Source organism: Phyllopteryx taeniolatus, chromosome 11 (genome assembly GCF_024500385.1).
Source record: "Phyllopteryx taeniolatus isolate TA_2022b chromosome 11, UOR_Ptae_1.2, whole genome shotgun sequence".
In the NCBI taxonomy this organism is placed as follows: domain Eukaryota; kingdom Metazoa; phylum Chordata; class Actinopteri; order Syngnathiformes; family Syngnathidae; genus Phyllopteryx; species Phyllopteryx taeniolatus.
In genome coordinates, this window is record NC_084512.1 from 19154917 (window position 1) to 19175490 (window position 20574).

Below are 20574 nucleotides of genomic sequence, written 5' to 3' on the forward strand. Positions count from 1 at the left end.
GCGTGGGTTTTCTCCGGGCACTCCGGTTTCCTCCCACATCCCAAAAACATGCATGCTAGGTTAATTGACGACTCTAAATTGCTCGTAGGTGTGAATGTGAGTGCGAATGGTTGTTTGTTTGTATGTGCCCTGCGATTGGCTGGCAACCAGTTCAGGGTGGACCCCGCCTCCTGCCCGATGATAGCTGGGATAGGCTCCAGTACGCCCGCGACCCTAGTAAGGAGAAGCGGCTCAGAAAATGGATGGATGGATGGGAGGAAACCAGAGTATCCAGAGAAAAGCCACGCAGACACTGGCAGAACATGCAAACTCCACACAAGCGAGGCTGGGTTTGAACCCAGGTCCTCAGAACTGTGAGGCACTTCTGCTAACCAGTCGGCAGCTGTGCCGCTGTATCTGACCTGCCCAATGTCATATTTAGCTTCAATATGTATTCACAAGAAATAATCAAATGTCTTATGGTTTTATTATTACATAGTTGCATCTCACTAAATTAGAATATCAGATGTTATTTTATTTTTATTTATTTCAGTAGTTCACATCCATTAAACACAGGAAAATACAGTAGGCCAGTTACGTAGTTTCTGTTCAAAATCATTTTGATTGTTTCTTATGGAATCTAACTTTCTGAGATGCGGAATCTTGTGCTTCATCAAATGAAAGAAGAAAATAATGAAATATTTCATTTTGTCCTTAGTGAATCTATATAATATTTGGATTTCACTTTTTGCAATGGACTACTGAAAAAAATAGACTTTTCCATACTGTTTAAATGGCACCGTTAAAGTTGTGCCCGCGGTCTCGCGGTGCATTTGTCACGTGGTCCGGAAGTCTCGCTCGTCATTGACGTAATTAGACACAGCAAACATGGCTGCGCTCTTGAGATCAGCCCGGTTCCTCAATTTTTCGCCTTCGGGCTTGCTCCAAATCGTGGGGACCAGAAGAACCGGACCGCCACTCAGTCGGCTGTACAGCGGAACTATCGGTGTTGGCAGGACGGGAGTTTTGACCCGACAACGGTGTCCTAGTGCGGAAAACGCGTCCAGGTAACCTGTTAGCCGCCATCCACGCGCGTTAGCCTGATGCGCAGATGTCATTGAGGGTCAATGACAACTACAAAACAAGCATTATGTTTTACTTTTGGACACATGTATGTTTTTGTAATGATATTACGATAAATTAGTTTAATGTCACTTGTTCACGTCGCTGATATAAAGATAAAGGAACCCTGTTAAGTAATCAAGCTAATGGACGTAACAAGCCTTTTGGTCACTTAGGATCATGTGCAGGCAAAACTGATTTTTGTTACGTTTAAAATTGTATTGTTGTTGTTAACATCATGAACCGATGTAAAATGGGGGTTGCATTTAAAATTTCACAGACCCACGAAATAAATTTAGAGCATGAGAGTATGATTCTGTCATGTAGCATCTTATTATGAATCAGAACCCATGATAATGCCAGTTGAAGGTCACTCTGATGAACTTGTCACAACTATTTGCATATTTTCACAATGAATAGGGGAGGTTTTCAGTGAATAACGGAGCATAGGTTCTCCAATAGGCGGGGGACCACTGTATTCATTGTCAGGGTTGGGTGGGCTACTTAAGAAATGTATTCCGATACAGTTGCCTGTTTAAAAAAAATAAAAAATAAAAAAATATAAAATTCATATAACATGATTACATTCAATTAATTTTGGATTGCTCCAATAGCAAATATGACAAAATAAATTCAATATCACTAAAATATATGTAAAACATTATTTTTTTTTTCTTGTTCTGTAAATTTTTTAAAATGCTTGTTTTTGGAATGCGGGAGTGGGAGAACACGGAACATTCGGGATTCAAATCCCAAACCTCAGAACTGTGAGACAAATGTGTAAACCTCTTGTTCACTGTGCTGCCTGGCTTCATAAAGTTTTTAAAACATATCTACATAAATCAGTGTGTGTTATCTATTGAGTGAAATGGAAAAAGGAGGACTAATTAAAGTTATTAAGGCAGCCTTTGCGGTTAGTGGTAGTTTAACCCCTCTCCTTACTGATGCATACATACACACACACACACACACACACACACACACGAGCCTGTTTATTGTTTAGTTTGATTTGCAGCTCAGTGACGTAGCAGTTAGCACATCTGCCTCACAGTTCTGAGGACCCGGGTTCAAATCCGGCCTCACCTGTGTGGAGTTTGCATGTTATGCCCGTGCCTGCGTGGGTTTTCTAGGTTAATTGGCGACTCCAAGTTGCCCGTATGTGAGTGTGAATGATTGTTTGTCTATATGTGCCCTGCGATTGACTGACGACCAGTTCAGGGTGTACCCCGCCTCTTTTGCCCAGTAAGCTGAGATAGACGCTAGCACACCCGGTCTGGAAGATGGATGAACACTAAATCAGTTTCTCAACCTTTAATGAGCCACACATTTTACATTAGAGAAATCTCAGCACACCACCAAACTAAAATGTCACAATAAGTACTGCATATATACTTAAATAATGATCATCTTGTCTCAGTTTACTTTAAAATTTACTGTGTGAAATTTGGGCCTGTTTTGTTCACCACAAAGCGATTGTTCTATTGTATGAACAACACCAAACCTCTGCCAGCAAGTGGAAAAGCATTTATTTTTTTCTGTAAGTCACAGTACCTTGCTGACATAGATAGATGAACAAATATACAGTACATTATTACTAGTAAATAGATATTCATTTTCAGACCAATTAATTGAAATGGGACGATTTCCCACTCCACAACTGATGACTAATGTGCCACAGCACACAGGTTGAGCATCACGGCTTTAAATTGTCCGTAGTTGGCAATGTAAGTGTAAACGGTTGTTGTGAATGAAGGTTTGGTGATTCTTATAATCTTAGTTTCTACCGTAATTATTGCTTTCCCTACATCACCCTCCCTAGCCATGTGTGGCCACGTGTAGCTGGATGCGTCCGCAACTATGCCGTCGCCACAGAGAAGAAGGACGACCTTAGCGTCGCGGTGCGGTCCAAGCAGGCTCAGCAGTTCGACTGGGCCCTAGCCAAACTGGATAGTTCAGTGAGAAGAACCGGTCGCATCACCAAGACCCTGCTGCTGCGCATCTTCCACGACATTTGCAGGACAGGTAACTATGTCAAATTACACTCCCACATCTAATGAGGTCAAATGCAAAAGCTACCAGAAGTAGAACAAGTTTTAGCTATTAACCACAAAGACAAATCTTTTCTTTCTCATATTCATCAATGATAATAAACACTGTCTCTATGTTGTTGCAGGTTATCCCAGTGGTAACCAGGCCCTGCTACTGCTGCGTAGCTGTGGCTCTCTGCTTCCGGAAATGGGCCTGGAGGAGCGCACCGAGCTGGCTCACCGCATCTGGGAGAAACTGCAGGAACTGGGTAAGAGGAGTCACACAATGGAGCATTTTGTTGAAAAATCCTTATGTATTGTAATGTATAGACTATTTCGGAATGTTTGTAAACAATAGGCTCCAGGATACTTTCAACTGGCATAAAAGTGAGACTACCGCTGACCTGAACTGAAATGATGACAATAACCTGTTGTTTGGGGTTTTGCCACCAGATATATTCCCAAAGTTTCTTCGATTTTCTTTAAAAAAAACAAAAAAACTATATATATATATATATATATATATATATATATATATATATATATATATATAAATAAAAAGCAGCGGAACCTGTGAGTGAAGAGGATAAATTGAGTGTGGATATCATAAATAGTTGTACAGGGAAGATCCCAGGACAGGGTAGCCACTTCTAAAGGGACTGACTGGAAACCAAACCTCCATTATCGGGTTTGTGGAATGCGTTTCTCACAACTCCCAAAATGTTTGGTTGGGTTGTCTTTGAATAAGCAAAACATAATGGCTAGCCTACTAATAGACTACAACGTGCTTATTCATTTCAGTGTCAAAAGAGCCTGTGCCATTAATCCAAGCAACAGAAAAGTTAATTGATTTGCCAGTCCCGTCAACCTATAATCCAATTTTTTTTGTTTAAAAAAAAAAAAAATAAATAATAATAATAAATAAATTTTGCCCAAGCCACTACAAGAGCAGATGACTGATTGCTGATTAAGCCTATCAGCTTCCGACACATCCTGCTATGTTTTTCAATATAATTTTTTTTTATATTTAGTGACTATCCTATAAATTCCCGCACTCGATCACTTGGTGGCACTCTTAAATGACGTAGAAAAAATGACGTATTTTACCTATGAACGGGCAGGCCCATATGTGGACCGCGTAGGTGGACTGAGACATAGAGAAAGTAGAAAGTATGCGTGATTGGAAGGAGGAGGAGGAGGTCAGACAAGCATTTATCCTACGTCATATCGAAGCCCAAAGTGACGAAGGCTTTGTTGTTATGCTGAATTCCAGCGTTACAGGGGGCCAGCAATCGCAGATTATATCTTTAATGATCAAATTAACAAATGTATATCTCAATCTCCTCCATGTCTATTTTTTGAATCAACTTACCTGTTGCAATGTAAATTACGGCCGGCATTGGGTCTCACTTTCATGCAGCTGATCTCGCGTAACATCTTCTTTTTGACTGACACGTCAAACATTCAAACTACAGCGGTAGAGAAGAAGGCTAAAATCATAACCAAACCATTTAGCCTGTTTTCTCAATCACTCTGCCTTGGTCAAATGATATGTAAGGGAAAAAGCTTTTTGTCATCTGCAAGTTTGCGTGATGTGATGGTGAGATGTCCTGTTGTAGTGCAATTTCAACAATGGGTTTTTGGTCTGTTCTCCCCCAAGGTACGCAATATGATGTGAGTCACTACAACGCTTTGCTGAAGGTGTACCTGCAGAATGAGTTCAAGTTCTCGCCCACCGACTTCCTGGCCAAGATTGAGGCGGCCAACATCCAGCCAAACAGAGTAAGAAAAGGAAACCACAAAACCAGTGAAGGACATGGATATTGTCGCTGCTAGTATCATAATATGGACATTTGTTTTTGTATATGCAGATTTTTCTCACACATTTTCATGCTCATGGTTCCGTTTAAATTCAGTTTTTTGTGTACATAGGTTACCTACCAGAGACTCATTGCTGCCTACTGCCAAAATGGAGACATTGAAGGTGCCAGGTGAGCTTGAGAATGTATTTTCTGCTCATTAAAGGGGACATATTACGGAAAATAAAATTTTTAATTGCTTGCATTAAAGTAGTTGGGTCTCTGGTGTGCCTGCCTGCCCATCAAGCGTCAAATGAAACAACCAAGGCAACCTTTTATAAAATGTGCATGAGCGAACCCTTCTGATTAATTCCAGATTGTGAGATCACAGTGGGCTAATTTTTATTTAACAGCCCCCTATATCAAGCTTTTACGCCCATGACATGGCAACAAGATTGGGTGAAGATCTGCCATTTTTAAGCTGCTTTAAAAACTGTCATGGATGTGCTGTGAGCAGGGGCTCATATGCACAGGACCGGTCCCTCAAAAGCTAGGCTAAAACATCTGGGAACTGTTTTAAAGGTGCCATATTTTACCAAACCAACTTTTTTCTAGTGTTTGGGGTGTAATAATGTCTCTATGGTGCCTCAATAAACGTGAACTATGAATTAAAATCATCCATGTACTCCTGAGTTCCAGACGTTTTTCTGTCGAGAGGCCTGAAATCAGGTCATTAGAGTTTCTCTAGCTTATCAAAGTCACTAGCGAAGGTCTCCGCCTACCTCTCCGCTCCCGAGCCAGCGCTGTCAACATAACAAACACGTGTGCTCTCACATGGAGGCAACCTATCAGAGGAAAAGGGGGCAGTCTCAGCCAAATATGGACAAAGCGAATACAAAACTGGGTCAAACAGAAGTAGCTGTCAGAGGGGCATTTTCTAGACACACCCATGACAAAACCAAGGTGTTTTTAAAAATGAAATTGACACTTTTGTACTAAGTCCATGTTAGAGAATCACTCTATGGAGGTCTAAATAGCCACAGTCTGGGACCTTTAAATTATCAAAACAAAATGCACATAGTCTCCTTTAAGCAATTATTAATTGACACTTTGTAATTGTTCAGGATATTTTGTGTATTTCTGTATCTCCGATAATGATTGTTATACTGGCATTTCCAGCACCATTTTGGGTTTCATGAAGAGCAAAGACCTCCCCATCACTGAAGCCGTTTTTAATGCACTGGTAACAGGCCACGCTCGTGCAGGGTAAGCACTGCTGCTTTTGCCTCTTCACCTTAATCTTCCTGTTATGTTGCAGGTCACATTGACCTGTTTTGAATTTTCAATTGTTGAAAGAAAAAAAAAAATATTTTATAAATTGTCAGAGGCTTTCTTCTTTTTGTTTCATTATATATAGATGTTATATCCTATTTATCTTATTTATTTGTTTGTTTGTTTATTACCTCTCAGTGAGGAAGCAGAAAATGGCTTTATAGTATACACACTCTTGTTTTTAAATTATACACATTTCGGGGGGGGATATTATACACATTTCTTTTTTCCCCTCGTTACCCTTTGTTTTTCACAGGCACTGCAATAATGTTCCATGGTCAGTTTGACATGGTTTGGTTATGTTTAACTGTCAAACAGTGTCTTAAACAAAATAATTCCAATAAAATAATTGCTTATGTGTCATTACGAACATAACTTGCAAAGGAAGTAAAATAACCCATTGTATATGTTGAAGTTTCATACAGTTAAAATGCACATGGTTTACATAAACAGGCTAAATATGTTTTGTGTGTCACAGAGACATTGAGAGCGCAAAAAACATCCTGTCTGTCATGCGGGGAGCTGGAATCGAGCCGGGTCCCGACACGTTTGTGTCTCTGCTGAATGGGTATGCCGAGAAGGGAGACATGGACAGTCTGAAGAAGGTGTGTGGCTTCATTAAGTGCGCATTCTATCCTTAAATGTTTGTATCAATAATGATGCCTGGGCCACATCAAGACATTGGAGGAGGCGGAGAATGCCGACTGCAGTCTGATGGACCGAGACATCATGGAGGTGATCTTCACGCTGGCCAAGGCCGGGCATCAGCAGCACATCCCCGAAATTGTGGAGCGTCTGAGGCACGAGAGAGGTTACATTCCAGGTGTGCAACACCCCGTCTTTCTGTTAGTTGTTTTGCATGTGCTGTTGCATGTGACATTCTTTAAATGGCCAAATAATGCTCCCCTTGCAGATGCGATGAACTTGTGTCTGAGCCTCATCACTCAGGGCCACGACGACACGGCTTTCCTCATCCTGAGAACGTTTCCCAGCCTTCAGTCAGACGACATGAACGCTGACTCGGCCAACCTGGGAAACTTCTTCCTGAGACACTGCATTAACATGGACACGGTTCTTGACATTACTCATTCATCATGTATTAACAGAGGTGTCCTCTTCGAGGGCCGTTATGGCTGTGAACCCATATGAATGTATGATCGCTTCATATTATTACATATACCGTATTTTCACGACCATAAGGCGCACCATATTAAAAGGCGCAGCCTCACTTACGGGGTCTATTTCTGTATTTAACACATACATAAGGCGCACTGTATTATTGGGCGCAGGCATGGTTAAACATACACTAGCTTAAAACATAAGGTAGCATGCATGCACGCGAAAACAATGTTTTTAAAAAGGCAGTGGGAGCAAAACTGAGTTCGGTTGTACTTTATTGAAGTATTTAACAATGTACTCATGTTATTATTATTATTTTTTTTAATCAATCCTCATCCACAAATCCATCAAAGTCCTCATCTTCTGTATCCGAAATGAACAGCTGGGCAAGTTCTCCATCAAACACGCCAGGTTCCCTCTCTTCATTGTCGGAGTCAGTCTCGTTGCCGTGCGGCTCCTAAGAAATGATGCTGGCTTTTACGAAAGCTCGAACAACAGTGCAAGCAGACACATTAGCCCAAGCATCCACAATCCATTCACAAATTGTGGCGTAACTCGCCCGGCGCTGCCTCCTAGTCTTAGTAAAACTGTGTTCGCCATCTGTCATTCATGGCTCCCACGCCGCGCACAACTTTACTTTGAACGCCCTTTTTACACCGATGTCCAGCAGTTGGAGTTCCTTCGTCAAGCCTCCCGGAATGATGGCAAGCTCCAAGTTATTGCACTCAGTCGAATGGTTCGTGTAGAGACTCTTCTCCCGGCTGTTCTTTGCTCATTAATCCATTGCTCGAGTTGGTGCACCTCGCCTTGTTTCCGCGGAAACTCAGCTTCGTCTTCTTGACTTGGCGAAGCTCGTTTTCGTGTCTCTTCGTAGGTGCCATTTTCGGGGGTCCTTAGCCAAACCGATGCACATACCGGAACTATATACCTACTGGGAGCGTGCCTTTAGCGTCCTCCGTCACATGCACCCTTCCCCCTTAACGTCCGCATGCTGTCCTCAGTCACGTCCGCCTTCCTCTATATAAGCAGCGTGTCGCCAGGAAATCCTCCCAGTCAGTCAAGCGGAGCGCTCATTAAAGTCACACAACAACATATACAAATTTTGGAACACGGTCCATTTTGGAGTAAATTTAAGACTTTTAAGTGCGCCTTATGGTCGTGAAAATACAGTACACAAATTGATTGATAGCTATTTGTAAAATCAGAAGGTATTAAAAACTTTGTTCGACTACAGTATTATTTAATTTATTTTAAAAGAGCATCAGTAACAAACAAAATGCTTGCAATATCTCAATATTTTTAAAAGTGAAGGCAATTTACAATTTTGGTATTTTAGCTGGAAACACGAAGTAGATGCGCATGATTTGGTTGGCCACCAGTTTGACACCTGTGTATTACTATGTCAGGATCTGTCACTTTTATTCCCCTAAGGACGATTTTAAAACTAGGTTCCCATTCTCTTTTTATTATTGCCCACAAAAAAAGTTTGTTTTAATCAGTGAGGCGTTATTTGTTAGGGTAATAATACAAATATGAATACAGGAAGCATGGAAACATCTTAAGGACCCATGCTGAAAATTGAACACGAAGTCGGCCATTTTGGTTTGACGTCGTCATTTTTGGTGAATTCCAGGTCTCGTACTGCAACAAAGTCCTACTCGGGAATTAACCCAAATGAGCCTCAACTGGAAACGGATCCGAGACAGATGAGCGACGCTAAATTGGGAAGCTTTTTTTACCGACCATGCCCAGACATTCTTGTCAAAGCTCGTCATATCATGTTGGGATTGTGTAATTAAAATGGTACTTTTTTTTGTAATGCACGTAAATGTTATATATATTTACATAACAAAACAAAACAATACAAATCTGGGTGGTACTTACTAAATACTCGCCCAGAGTTAGCTGAGATAAGCTCCAGCAGGCCCGTAACCCTCGTGAGGATAAGCAAAAATGGATGGATGTATTAAGATAACATAAAACATTTTTAAAAAATAAAAATATCTGGGTAGTACTTACTAAATAGTGTATATAGGATCTTGTTATATGAAATTTGTATTTCCTTTTAGCCATGAAGATGGTAGAAAAATAGTCCTTCATTCATTAGTCTCAGAGGGAAAAACAGTTTACCGTAAGCCTTGTTGGATGTATGCGCTCTCTGAATGCTCTTATTGCTTGTTGTTGTGACTTATTTTCTGTTTCAATTTCAGCCACTAGAGAAGATCAGTCACTACTGCAAAGAGCTGCAGGATGCCAACATGCACACATCACCTCTCAGCTTCACTCTGTCGTGCGCCCTGGAGGCCAAGAAGACTGGTACGCCAAGCAAACGGGATATTTTGTGTAAAGTCCTTATCATACTGCACGTAGCAGAGCACAGTGCGCAGTCGACAAACCCATTCATTGTGTGTGTGCTGCAACGGCGTGTCCACTGAACACCGTGTAGCACTGCATGGCAACGCGCTAGGTGGGCTTTTGACGTCGCGGCGCATGCCTTGTCTTTAATTGAAAAATGTTGAAATTATTAGCGGCGTCGTTGTGCTGTCAGACGGCACATCCAGTTGGAGAGGTGTTGGCGGAGTGATTTCAGAGTGCTAACATCAAAAGATGTTGGTGGACCTATACAGTAAGCGGGATGGAGAAAATGGAGAAAGTAATAATAAATGGAATGTCCCAGTGTACCGAGCTTTGGGACACACGTAAAATGACGTACCGTGACGTTGTTAAGAAGGTGCAGCGATGGACGTCCAAACCAGTGGGAAAAAGCATCCAGCCTACTTCCTGGTAGGCTGCTAATCAACCACTTATAAATATGGGCAAGCTTGCGCCTTGCCCTGCGTTGAACACCAAAAAAATCCCAGTGCAGTGTGAAAAGGCCTAATGGAAAACAATGCCACATTTTGAAATGCCAATGAATGCTCCTTTCTTTTCTTGTAGATGAGTCTTTGGAGCTGATGAAGAAGATGAAAGAACAGAATTTACCCATCAGACCCCACTACTTCTGGCCCCTGCTGACCCACCATACTAAGGACAACAATGCAGCTGGTACGCACACACACACACATAGGAAGAAGAAAACTTAACATTTTAAATAGCCTTTTTATTTTAATATTAACGGGCACACACAATAATGCTCTCACTGAAAACTGTATGTACATGCACAATCTAATGAGTAGCAACGTGACAAGATTTCCCAAAAATAAAGGTCTGTCAAAATGCTGCATCGGGTTGGAAGGGCCACTTCAACCTGAGTACAGCAGTACATGCTGTGGCATCTTAGGGCAATTTTCCGTGTATAACCTTTCGTCTTTGTTGTTTCACATGCATTTAAATCTCTTTAGTAAAAAGCTATCCTAGCGTTGCAGTTACAAAAGTGAGTTATCATGTGATAGTAGTAGTAGTTGCATATAAAGTCATGTCAGTTAAGTATGGGCTGCCGTGAGACCTCAACAATGACAAAAATAGACGGCAACCTGCCAAGAAGCTGTCTTTATGTCCCAACTGAAAAGCAACCATTTTGTGTTATTTTTGCAATGTAGGAGGGGGATTATGAGGGGTATTTTGTAGCAGAAAGAGCTTTTAAAAGGAACGCTTCGCCTCAAATATTAATGCCCCTCCCCCAACTGGGACGGATTTCACTAGACTGGGGCAGCCAAGGGCGAAGAGGTCTGATCCCTGCGTGAGCGCGCTTGAGCGAGAGGAGATGAACCAAACACATGCTCTCTGGAGGGCTCTGCAAAGAGATGGCAAAGTTTTTAGTGGAGGTCCCAACTTCCCTATCGCAATAAAGAACACTCTTGACTTTGAGGAACTGTTGTTGGACATGAATGAGTCTGTCGATTCCAGCCTTCTGATCTTTACGGCACCCTGATCCTAGACTTTACCGCCACCTACTGGACGCACATGTTTGCGGCTTCGGTGGCTTCAAGCATCTCTGTTGCATCTGCATACATACACACAAACGCACTCACCCAGGCCGAACACAGAAGAATCACGTGTAATTTTGTTCTCATTGATTATCTGTCAAGCTTGTGCCTCGGCACAAATCTTACTCACGCCCTTAGTAACGACAAGCACTACAGAAAATGAATGGTTGGGTTCTGAACATGAGAACCCCCCCCCCCCCCTCCAAAACTCATTCAGAAGACCCCTAAAAAAAAATCCCGCAACACCATGAAATTCAGTGGACGATACTAGCATATCCATACTCAGAATTTACCAGGAAGTGAGCCATCTGGCAAATTCCAGAGCTCGCACTTTTGCAACTCCTACTAGGTGTAATTTGCCCAAATGAGCCCCAGTCAGAAGCATGTATACTAGATAGATGGGTAACACTAAATGGGTAAGCTTTTTTGCCTACGCCATTTAATGTGGACAGAAAATAGCTTCAAAGTTTGATGATCATTTTGAGGATTCACCATGAAAAAGTGGGTGTAAGCGCCGGTTGATCACTGAATTCTGAACAGGATGATTTTCTTTTTAAAGCTGCTTCATCGCTTTGTCCATTTTAATATAAGCATTTTTGTCATATATTTTCCAGTGACGGGTGAACCCCATCTTGTTAAGCTGCAGATTCTTCACTCTCCTTGAATGTGGGAAACATTGTCGAGGTGTCTTTAAAGTTTCTCTTCTTTTGTTCTTTGTGACAGTTTTAATGACTTGCTACTTTTGGAGACTGTTCCCGCTTCCACTTGACGGTTATTTCCTGCCTGAGTCCTGGATGAGCTTGAAGGGGGAGGAGGAGTAGTAGTGTTGGAATCGTCTCAGTGACAGATAGCCGACATTGTCAGAATTCACCACTCGTTAGCGGACTTGCTGTCAAATGCGCGGCGGCTTGGCTTTTAAGTGCTTTATTTTTTGCCAAGCCGCCATCTTCCTCCCCGCTCTTTGTTTTTTTTCATTTTTTTAGAGCGATTAATAAATGATGCATTTTGCCGCTGTCAGTTAATTGACAGGGAAGAGGCAGTGCTCGGTCCTGCGCAGGATCAACTCCCCTTGTGTGGTCGAGACGGCTCGTCAATGTGATGCTTTGGCGCCTGACTTGGCATCATAGAAAAAAAGAGGCATGCCTTAAAACCACGCACATGCACACTCTGGCCTAACCGCAGCTTCATAAAAGACACACAAACACAAGGCGGCGTCCATTTAGTCATCAGGGTGTAAAACGGATGGAGGGAAAGTGGAGAAACTGCTCTTTCGCTCCCTTGCTGGTCGGCCTTAACTCTCATGAATGATGCAGTCTCTTCCCCTCCGCTCGCTCTCACCCACTACCCGGCTGCAGGAGGTGTGTGTGTAGGCGGAGAGGGAGGCTGGCCTTGCAGAGGGAGGATGTGGGGGATGGGGGGCATTGCAGGTGATGTGACTGATGCGGAGTGACTTGATTTCATGTAAATGCAAGCGCTCTGAGGGAATTCACTTTGGATTACACGCCCCACTGTGCACAGTCCATGAAATATTAAGCGCCGTGTCACTTTTTGTCCACAGGTGTCACTAGCGGGCAGAGCGTTCTGGAGCTGCGGAATTGGGAGGGGAGCACAAAAAGGGGGGTGGGGGGTGGCATTTTGATGAGGTGTGGATTTGGTGGATTTAGCGGAAGCATATGCCGGCCTGCACTGCCCACCTGCCGCCAGCTAGTCATCGCTTGTCAGCACTCGCAACACTGCATACTTTTGATCACTTCTGACATTGTAGGAAAAGGGTGGGTGGGGGAGGGGGAGTTGTTAGTATACTGCGTATGAAAGGGGGGAATTTCTGCTCTTGTGTTGTCCGGTCTGCACCTGCACCATTCCTTGAACCCTCTTAATCTGTCCATCTAAATGTCTAAAGTCAGATTTCCATCAAGCGGTTCCATGTACTTAAGTTCAAGTAGTGGTGGGAAGTAATGACGTACAAATACTTCGTTGCTGTACTTGGTGATTTTTCAAGTATCTCTGTTTTACTTGAGTATTTTTTTTTCTGTCGACTTTTTACTTTTACTCCCTCCATTTTAAAACAGATATCTGTACTTTATCCTCCTAAGAAGTGACTCAAATTAGGCCCGTTACCTTTTTCAACCAACACGACACAAAAAAAAACGTAAATAGAGAGAGGTAAAGTCATCCGCGGTAGGGGTCTTGATTAATTGAGATTTTGGACCGAAAAATCCAAGTTAAAATCTAATTTAAAAAAAAAAAAAAAAAAAAACGTATAAAAACAGGAGGACTGTGAATCAGTGAGCATTACCGATATATAGCATATAAGGAGATGTTGTTCCCCATCCATGGTCTTATTTGAGAAAATTGTTTGCAGCTGTCGGCTAAAAGGAGTCATTGCGAATGGGTTGTCTTGTGCCATCTTAAAATCCTACAATTTCTGGTGTTCAAAATTTTCCATCCAATCCTAAAATCACATACAAGTAAGGTGTATTTCTTATCTTTATCTAATTTTGCAATTTTTGTTACTCCGTTCAGGTTAGCAAAGATTTGGGAACACGTTTTAATAGCATAAACGTGGAGCCAATGCTAGCTAGCTCGTAAATAACATGCGACATGTAAATCTTTATTATTTTTCTTCTTCTTCTCAGTATAAGCACTATGTACTGTAAGTACAGGGGTTGATGCAGTACTTATGCTTTTGCCAGTCTTTTTTTTTTTTTTTTTTTAAATAAAAGTATCTTTACTTCTGCTTAAATACAGAGAGAGAACATTTGCCAGCTTGCAGCTAAGATTTACAAATAGTTTGATCTCAGGATTGCCTGCCCACCCATCAAGTGTGAAATTGAACAACCATTTTCCAGAGTGCTTGTCCTCCTTAGGGTCTCAAGTGAGCTGGTACCTAGCCCAGCTGATTTTGGGCAAGAGGTACGGTACACAGTGGACTGGTCGGCAGCCAATCACAGAGCACATTTATACAAAAAAACATTCACCCCTATGAACATTCATTCATTTATTCATCTTCTGGTCCGCTTATCCTCACTAGGGCCGTGGGCTTGCTGGAGCCTATCCCAGCTATCTTCGGGCGAGAGGCAGGGTACACCCTTAACTGGTTGCCAGCCAATTGCAGGATACATAAACAAACAGCCATTCACACTCTCATTCACACCTACGGGCAATTTAGCAATTTGGAATATTCAATTAACCTAACATGCATGTGTTTTTGAATGCGGGGGGAAGGTGGCGTACCTGCAGAAAACCCACGCAAGCACAGGGAGAACATGTAAACTCCACATAGGAAGCTAGAGCAGGCATTCAAACCCAGAACCTTAGAAATGTGAGACAGATGTGCAAAGTACTACTCCATGGTGCGGCCTTTATTGATGCAATTGATCCTTAATGAGCCAAAGCTACTGTCGAAAATGCAGCGTTCCCTTGCGCTTGTTTTATTCCCCGACAGTCTTTGCCTCGCTGCAAAATCAAATGCACTTCTGTAGAGTTATAGAGAGGGGCAACAGGGGGCAGATGGCAAGATTGCGTTTTCACGGGTTTAGAAGAGGAAAACGTGACAGGTACTCATGTCCAAGGACAGGGGCAGAGACGACGGCTACTGGTTGGCGCCACTCAGGGCTCGGCGTGCACTTCTCATCTTTTGACAGTTAACCTGCAGACATGAAGATGACGGTGATATCTTGTGACCGCTGCCATCCTTAACTCACTAGTTTGATACTTCTCGCCCGTATTTATGTCAGCCTTCATGCAAACCGACCTGGAGAGGACCCCTCACCGCACTTCCCCTGCTTACTACTACTCCTCCTCCGTTTCCTCTTCCTCCTTTTCTCGACTCACTTCTAAGCCCTGTGCCAAAATAGAAGTTGTTTTAGACAAGGCCTAAAGCTGTGAAGGTCACTATAGATGCCACATGATATTGCAGTATATTTTGAGTGTAGTCATAATCTGCTTTTTTTTTTTCTGTCACTCCAGGTTTTATTGTAACTTATTCTTTTAGAGATCATTCAGTTGTGCAACTGCTTACATTTCAATTTTCATTCCTCAAAACAAAAGCTTTCCATTTGCCTCATTTAAAAAAAACAAAAAACAAAAATTAATGGCAGGAATACCTTAAAACAAGTTGACGAATATTTCCAGTAAACTTTGTGATAGGTGTCAGAGGCTGAATCAAAATGAGAATCGTTTTTTTTTGCCATTGTCAGTGAAAGGTGCATTCAAAACTACGATTTTTTTGTTTTGTTTTTGTTTTTTCTCCCCCCTCTTCCTTTTCTGTCCGATGATGCAACATGAAACAGATGGTAATAAATAAAAAATAATAATTGATGGTAATAAAAGATTTTAGTTAATAAAGCTATGATGGCATGCAATATAAATGTGTGGCGCATGGTCCAAAGAAAATAACCCTTTAAATCGGACATATTATGGAAAATGTACTTTTTAATTCGTTGTCCAGTCTACAAATAGTTGGGCCTGCCCACTTATTAAGAATGAGTTGCACAATAATTTGTGAGTCTATATTTACAAAAATGTGTAAGCAAGCCGGTCTGAATTTTTGCTGCATGTGCTACATGCATGTATCAGCACACTAATTGACAGTCATTCGGTGACTTGTTGATGAAGTGTTGACTCCATGAAAAAATGTGTAATATATATAATTTTAAAGCAAAGACCTTGTCTTCCTGGTCTTTAGCAGTTACCTTGATCCCAATAATTCGTACACACATTGCTGTGGGTATAGTGTTGTATGCAATACGTATTTCTGCATATTAAATGCAATCTTTGGAACACAAAGTTGGAATTACTTTAGACTGAAGCTGAACAAACTCGTACTTTACTGCACTTATTTAAAAACTCTTAAAAACTCCTCACACATATTTATACTTTTATAAAACTTTATCGGGGTGGTCTTCTGAGTATTTAAATAGCTTCTGTTAAAGTTTCCATGATCGCAATGGCTTGTGTGGAAACTCTTGCCTTTTTCCTCTACCGCTCCAGGACTCCATTCACTTGTTTTCTGTTTGTCTGCTGGAGTCAAATTGATTATGGATTATTCAGCAGGAACTGCTTCTCTTTCATAAAAAAAAGCAGCGGGAAAGCGATTGGAGGGGAGATGAGAATGGACGAGCTGATGGCTGAATGGATGGATAGTCCATTGAGAAGGAAGATCTCTTCTTTGTTTTGGTTTTTTTTCTGCAAAAAGGGGGGGTGAGAGAAGATGATTGATAGTGAGAGGGCCGGATGAATGACTGATATGGACTGAGAGGGTATAAATGGACAGAGCTGGTTCAGGTAGCCATACCTGCCATAAGGCGGTCGCAGGTTTTAATGGCGTATAAAAGCCTGGGACTCATCTATTATTCAGCTAACGAGCGAGACTGCCAGGTGAGCACATACATCCCGGGAGAATACGGAAACGGAGCTCTCGATACGAGATTGTGTGTTGTTAAACCTGAGTGTGACGCATAAATACACACGGCATCTTTAGGTGTGCCAACTCAAGCACTTTTAGGTGTTTTGCAGAAGGGCTCATGGGAGGGTGGTATGTGCTGGATGTGGTCATTTAGATGCGGGGATATTTACGTCGCAGAACCGCACTTAAAGTGACCGTATGTATACACACAGAATATGTTTGTGCGCTCATTTTGGCTCAGGCAGGCTTGCTCGCAGACATATGCAAAGAGCTGCTGCTGTTGCTGTCTCCGTCCTACGTGCGCACACGCACACACACACTTGGGGCCATCTATGTGTGTGTGAGTGGCTTTTCCATATTCATGTGGCGGTTTAGGCCTGACTTCCCTGGGGCAGGACCTCAGGGCTCTGCTGGAGAGCAGAGCGACGCTTGCAAAAGTCCACTTCAGGCCAAGTGCGTGTCTATGTATTCCACCCTCGTCCAAGGTGGAGCGGTTGGCATCTATGAGCATTTAGTTTGTTTTAAATGTGTGTTTTTCACTGTAGGGCAAAGAGTGTGTGTGTGTATGTGGCAGCTTATTGCTTAGATGCACTTTCCTGCAGCTTCCACAGCTCCAGGCTTGCACTTGAGTGTGCGCAGAAAAGTGTGGTAAACTGCCAAACTAAATTGTTTCTCAATAAAGTGTATGATTTTGGTGTGTTCTGAAGGTGTGGTGGAGGTGATGAAGGGCATGGAGGCACTTGACGTCACCCCAGACCTTGACACCATATCAAGCTACATCCATCCGGTCTTCCCTAGCGTTGAGGCAGCTCGACAGGTTTTCAAGGTACTGTGTGTGCTTGGGTGCGTGTGTTTGGAAATATAGTGAACCCCTTCTAAATAGCGGTTCATTGTTCGCGCTGCCGCAATGTCAATTGCAAAATGTCAAAAATCTTTTTATTTTTATTTATTTTATTTTTTTTCGGAATTTAAAGATGTGCTCCTTCAGTGTAGTACCACATTGTGCCACAATATGCCAGGGCACACTGAGGACTACTGGAAGAGCAGCCTTATTAACAGCAAGAGGACGCACCTTCAGTGTAATACAGTACTGCGCTTTGCTGTTTTAATATTTGTTGTTCCACATTGCCGAGAAAATATAGAGCTGTGCACATGCGCGCTAAACGACCGTTAACTTCAAAGGTTGCCTTCAGAAGATAATTTATTTCCTTTTTTTTTTTTTTTCACATTTCACTCGTTAAAACATATATTGGGTCAAGTGTATAGGTTTTAAAAACACTTATGAAGCTAGGTAGCATGGTGAACCAGTGTTTAGCACGTCTGCCTCATAGTTCTGAAGTTCTGGGTTTGAATCCCGAGTTCTGCGGCTTCTTCATGCATTTCAAAAACATGCATATTAAACTCTTATAAGATGAAAAAACTCGTACAAATATATCTAAATATATATTTGTTATTTTTTTTTTTTTTTTTTTTTTTTTTTTTATAGCATAGTTGGTATTGGAGTAATCAAAATGTAATTGAAAGTTATTAAATTACATTGCTATACTATTTTGGTACTTCAATTAAGTTAGCATTTTTAACAGGTAAATACTGGTAGTTTCTCTATTAGAATACATTTTTAAAGTACCGGTAACACTCTGGACCCTGTTTATTCTCATCGTAACATCTATGCAAATTTTTGTTATTCAGTCTATGGCGTTTGGCATTATATGTTGGCATTAATCTAGCTGACTTTTGTTTGACGAAATCACATGGTTTGGTTGAACATTTTGGTGTTTAAATATACAGTATTGAAATATATATTTTTGTAGTTGTCTGTTTCTTGGTAAACTTCAACTAGGGAGTAACAAACAGTTTGAAGCAAGCCGGCTTTGTCTTTCGTTTGTAGAACTGTGCCTTGTAGAACTGAGTCTTATTTTTGTTTGTTTTACTTTAGAACCTGAAAACATACTCCTTTTAAGGTAATAATTCCGTATTTCAGGATGCAGGTATCTCACTGGCATCGGAGGGTTTCTTAACTTCGGAGATTCGCTTGATGGCTACACGCAACCTGGCTCAACTCTATACTTTGTGTAGGTACACACGCACATGCATAGACACACATTATGACAAGTCTATGCTTACACAAATTCCAAACAAGCTTGCTTTGCATCTTGAGCGCCCCTCATTATAAAAATTGCTGCTATGCCTGCGGGCTAATTGACCCAGTGCTATCTAAAACACACACGCATACACACACTCATGCACACACTCTCCTCAGCGCTCATCAGACCTTTTAAGAGATTAGTCTGTGTGAATATGTAAAGCGCGAAGGACGAGAGGCGCCTCAAATGGACCGAGGACTGAGGCGTGAAGGGGGCTCGGTTAAATAATGGATGAAGCTTCCTGTTTGTCTTTTAGCTGGTTTGAGTCTCCATTGCTCATTTTCGCATTCGCTGTGTCTCTCTTTATATTTTAGGATGATCATTACAATAAATCATTTCAGTGTTTTATCACCCTTTCTTGTATTTTTTATCTCCCACCATACAGTATGTGGATGTGGTGTGGGTGGACCTTGGATTTGTTTGATTTTAAAAATAAAATAAAAATAGTAAAAAAAAAAAAAGAAACATTTAAAAAGAAATCATTGGAAATAAAGGAACTAGAAATAATAAGTTCCAGGGTTAAACTATGGCCAGCATAAACCCTCTGCTAATTGTACATTGTTAATAACTCAACTTTATTTATAGAGCACTTTAAAACCAACAACCGCAGCTGTAACAAAAGGCTGTACATAAGATCAGACATAAAACAAAATAAATAAATGAAATAATAAATAAATAAGTACATGCATGATTTAAAAAAAAATAATAATAATAATCCTCTAATTAAAATAACCAAGAAGAGATCCCTGGCATTTAGCATGCAGGAGGTCCAGAGTTTTATTCGTTCTCGCTACAGTCTACCTCCTGTGTGAAGTTGTTTGTAAATGAGAGAGAAGAACATGATTGAAGTCTCCACTGGCTATCATAGTATTGTAACAGTCATACAAGTTTAAAAAGAAGTTAACATCCATAAAAACGGCAAAATAGTTGGTCTTTTGCAACAAGTGACGTCACTTGCAGTATTTTACTTGTGACTTCCGTCACACGACTCCTCTTGTGACATTATTTGTTGTTGCGACTGGAATTTGGACATTTCTGACCTTTGACTCAGAAAAGTGAACTGGAAGGCTGCTCCACATCAGAATTCCGACAAAATTAAAAAAATGTATGTTAGGTTTATTGAAGATTATAGGTGGGAATAGTTTTGTTTTTATGTGCTCTGCTATTGGCAGTGCAAAGTTTACCCAACCTCTCGCCATAAGTCAGCTGAACTGTGCCCCAGCTGACCAATGACCCTAATGAGGACAAACGATATCAAAAATCGATGATGGTATTTCCACTTTATTATTCCAATCATTTTAATGCAAGCACATGAATCCATTTGAGATGTAACAGTGGACATCAAAGTAGAGTTAAATGGGTAATTGAAAACAAATCAACAGTCCAGGTAAAAAAACAAAACGGGAACCTTATACATTTATTCATCTCCCTTTTCCAGTGTCAGAGCCCTCCCACCCTTCACTGGACCTGGGGATTTTCCGCGGCAGCCTCATCCAGGGCTTCAGAAAGTGAGTCAATTAACCTGTTGTGTGTGTTGGATGTTTGTCTCCACCATACATGTTCCTGCATCTCCATACATTGCCTACGACTCCGGACTACTGTTTTAGGGAGGGCTGTAGCACTATGGAGGTCACAGCGGCATATGTTTTGCTTACGATGTGCTGCCTATCACACTATCTACAGAGTGTGTGTGCGTGCGTGTGTGTGTGTGCGTGCGTG

The 20574-nt window shown here is 41.5% G+C and overlaps 1 protein-coding gene across 1 annotated transcript in view; it reads left to right on the plus strand.

The window, feature by feature from the left end:
- The first annotated feature begins 816 nt into the window (after positions 1-816).
- Positions 817-20574, plus strand: part of lrpprc (leucine-rich pentatricopeptide repeat containing) — a 72567-nt gene continuing 52809 nt past the window's right edge. The window contains exons 1-14 of the mRNA XM_061790002.1: positions 817-1046; positions 2921-3123; positions 3275-3397; positions 4789-4910; positions 5061-5119; positions 6107-6193; positions 6738-6864; positions 6938-7082; positions 7173-7330; positions 9589-9694; positions 10316-10423; positions 17419-17537; positions 18693-18783; positions 20294-20363. Coding sequence (XP_061645986.1) covers positions 868-1046; positions 2921-3123; positions 3275-3397; positions 4789-4910; positions 5061-5119; positions 6107-6193; positions 6738-6864; positions 6938-7082; positions 7173-7330; positions 9589-9694; positions 10316-10423; positions 17419-17537; positions 18693-18783; positions 20294-20363 — 1697 coding nt within the window. The 5' untranslated portion in view covers positions 817-867. The remainder of the gene's footprint in view (positions 1047-2920; positions 3124-3274; positions 3398-4788; positions 4911-5060; positions 5120-6106; positions 6194-6737; positions 6865-6937; positions 7083-7172; positions 7331-9588; positions 9695-10315; positions 10424-17418; positions 17538-18692; positions 18784-20293; positions 20364-20574) is intronic.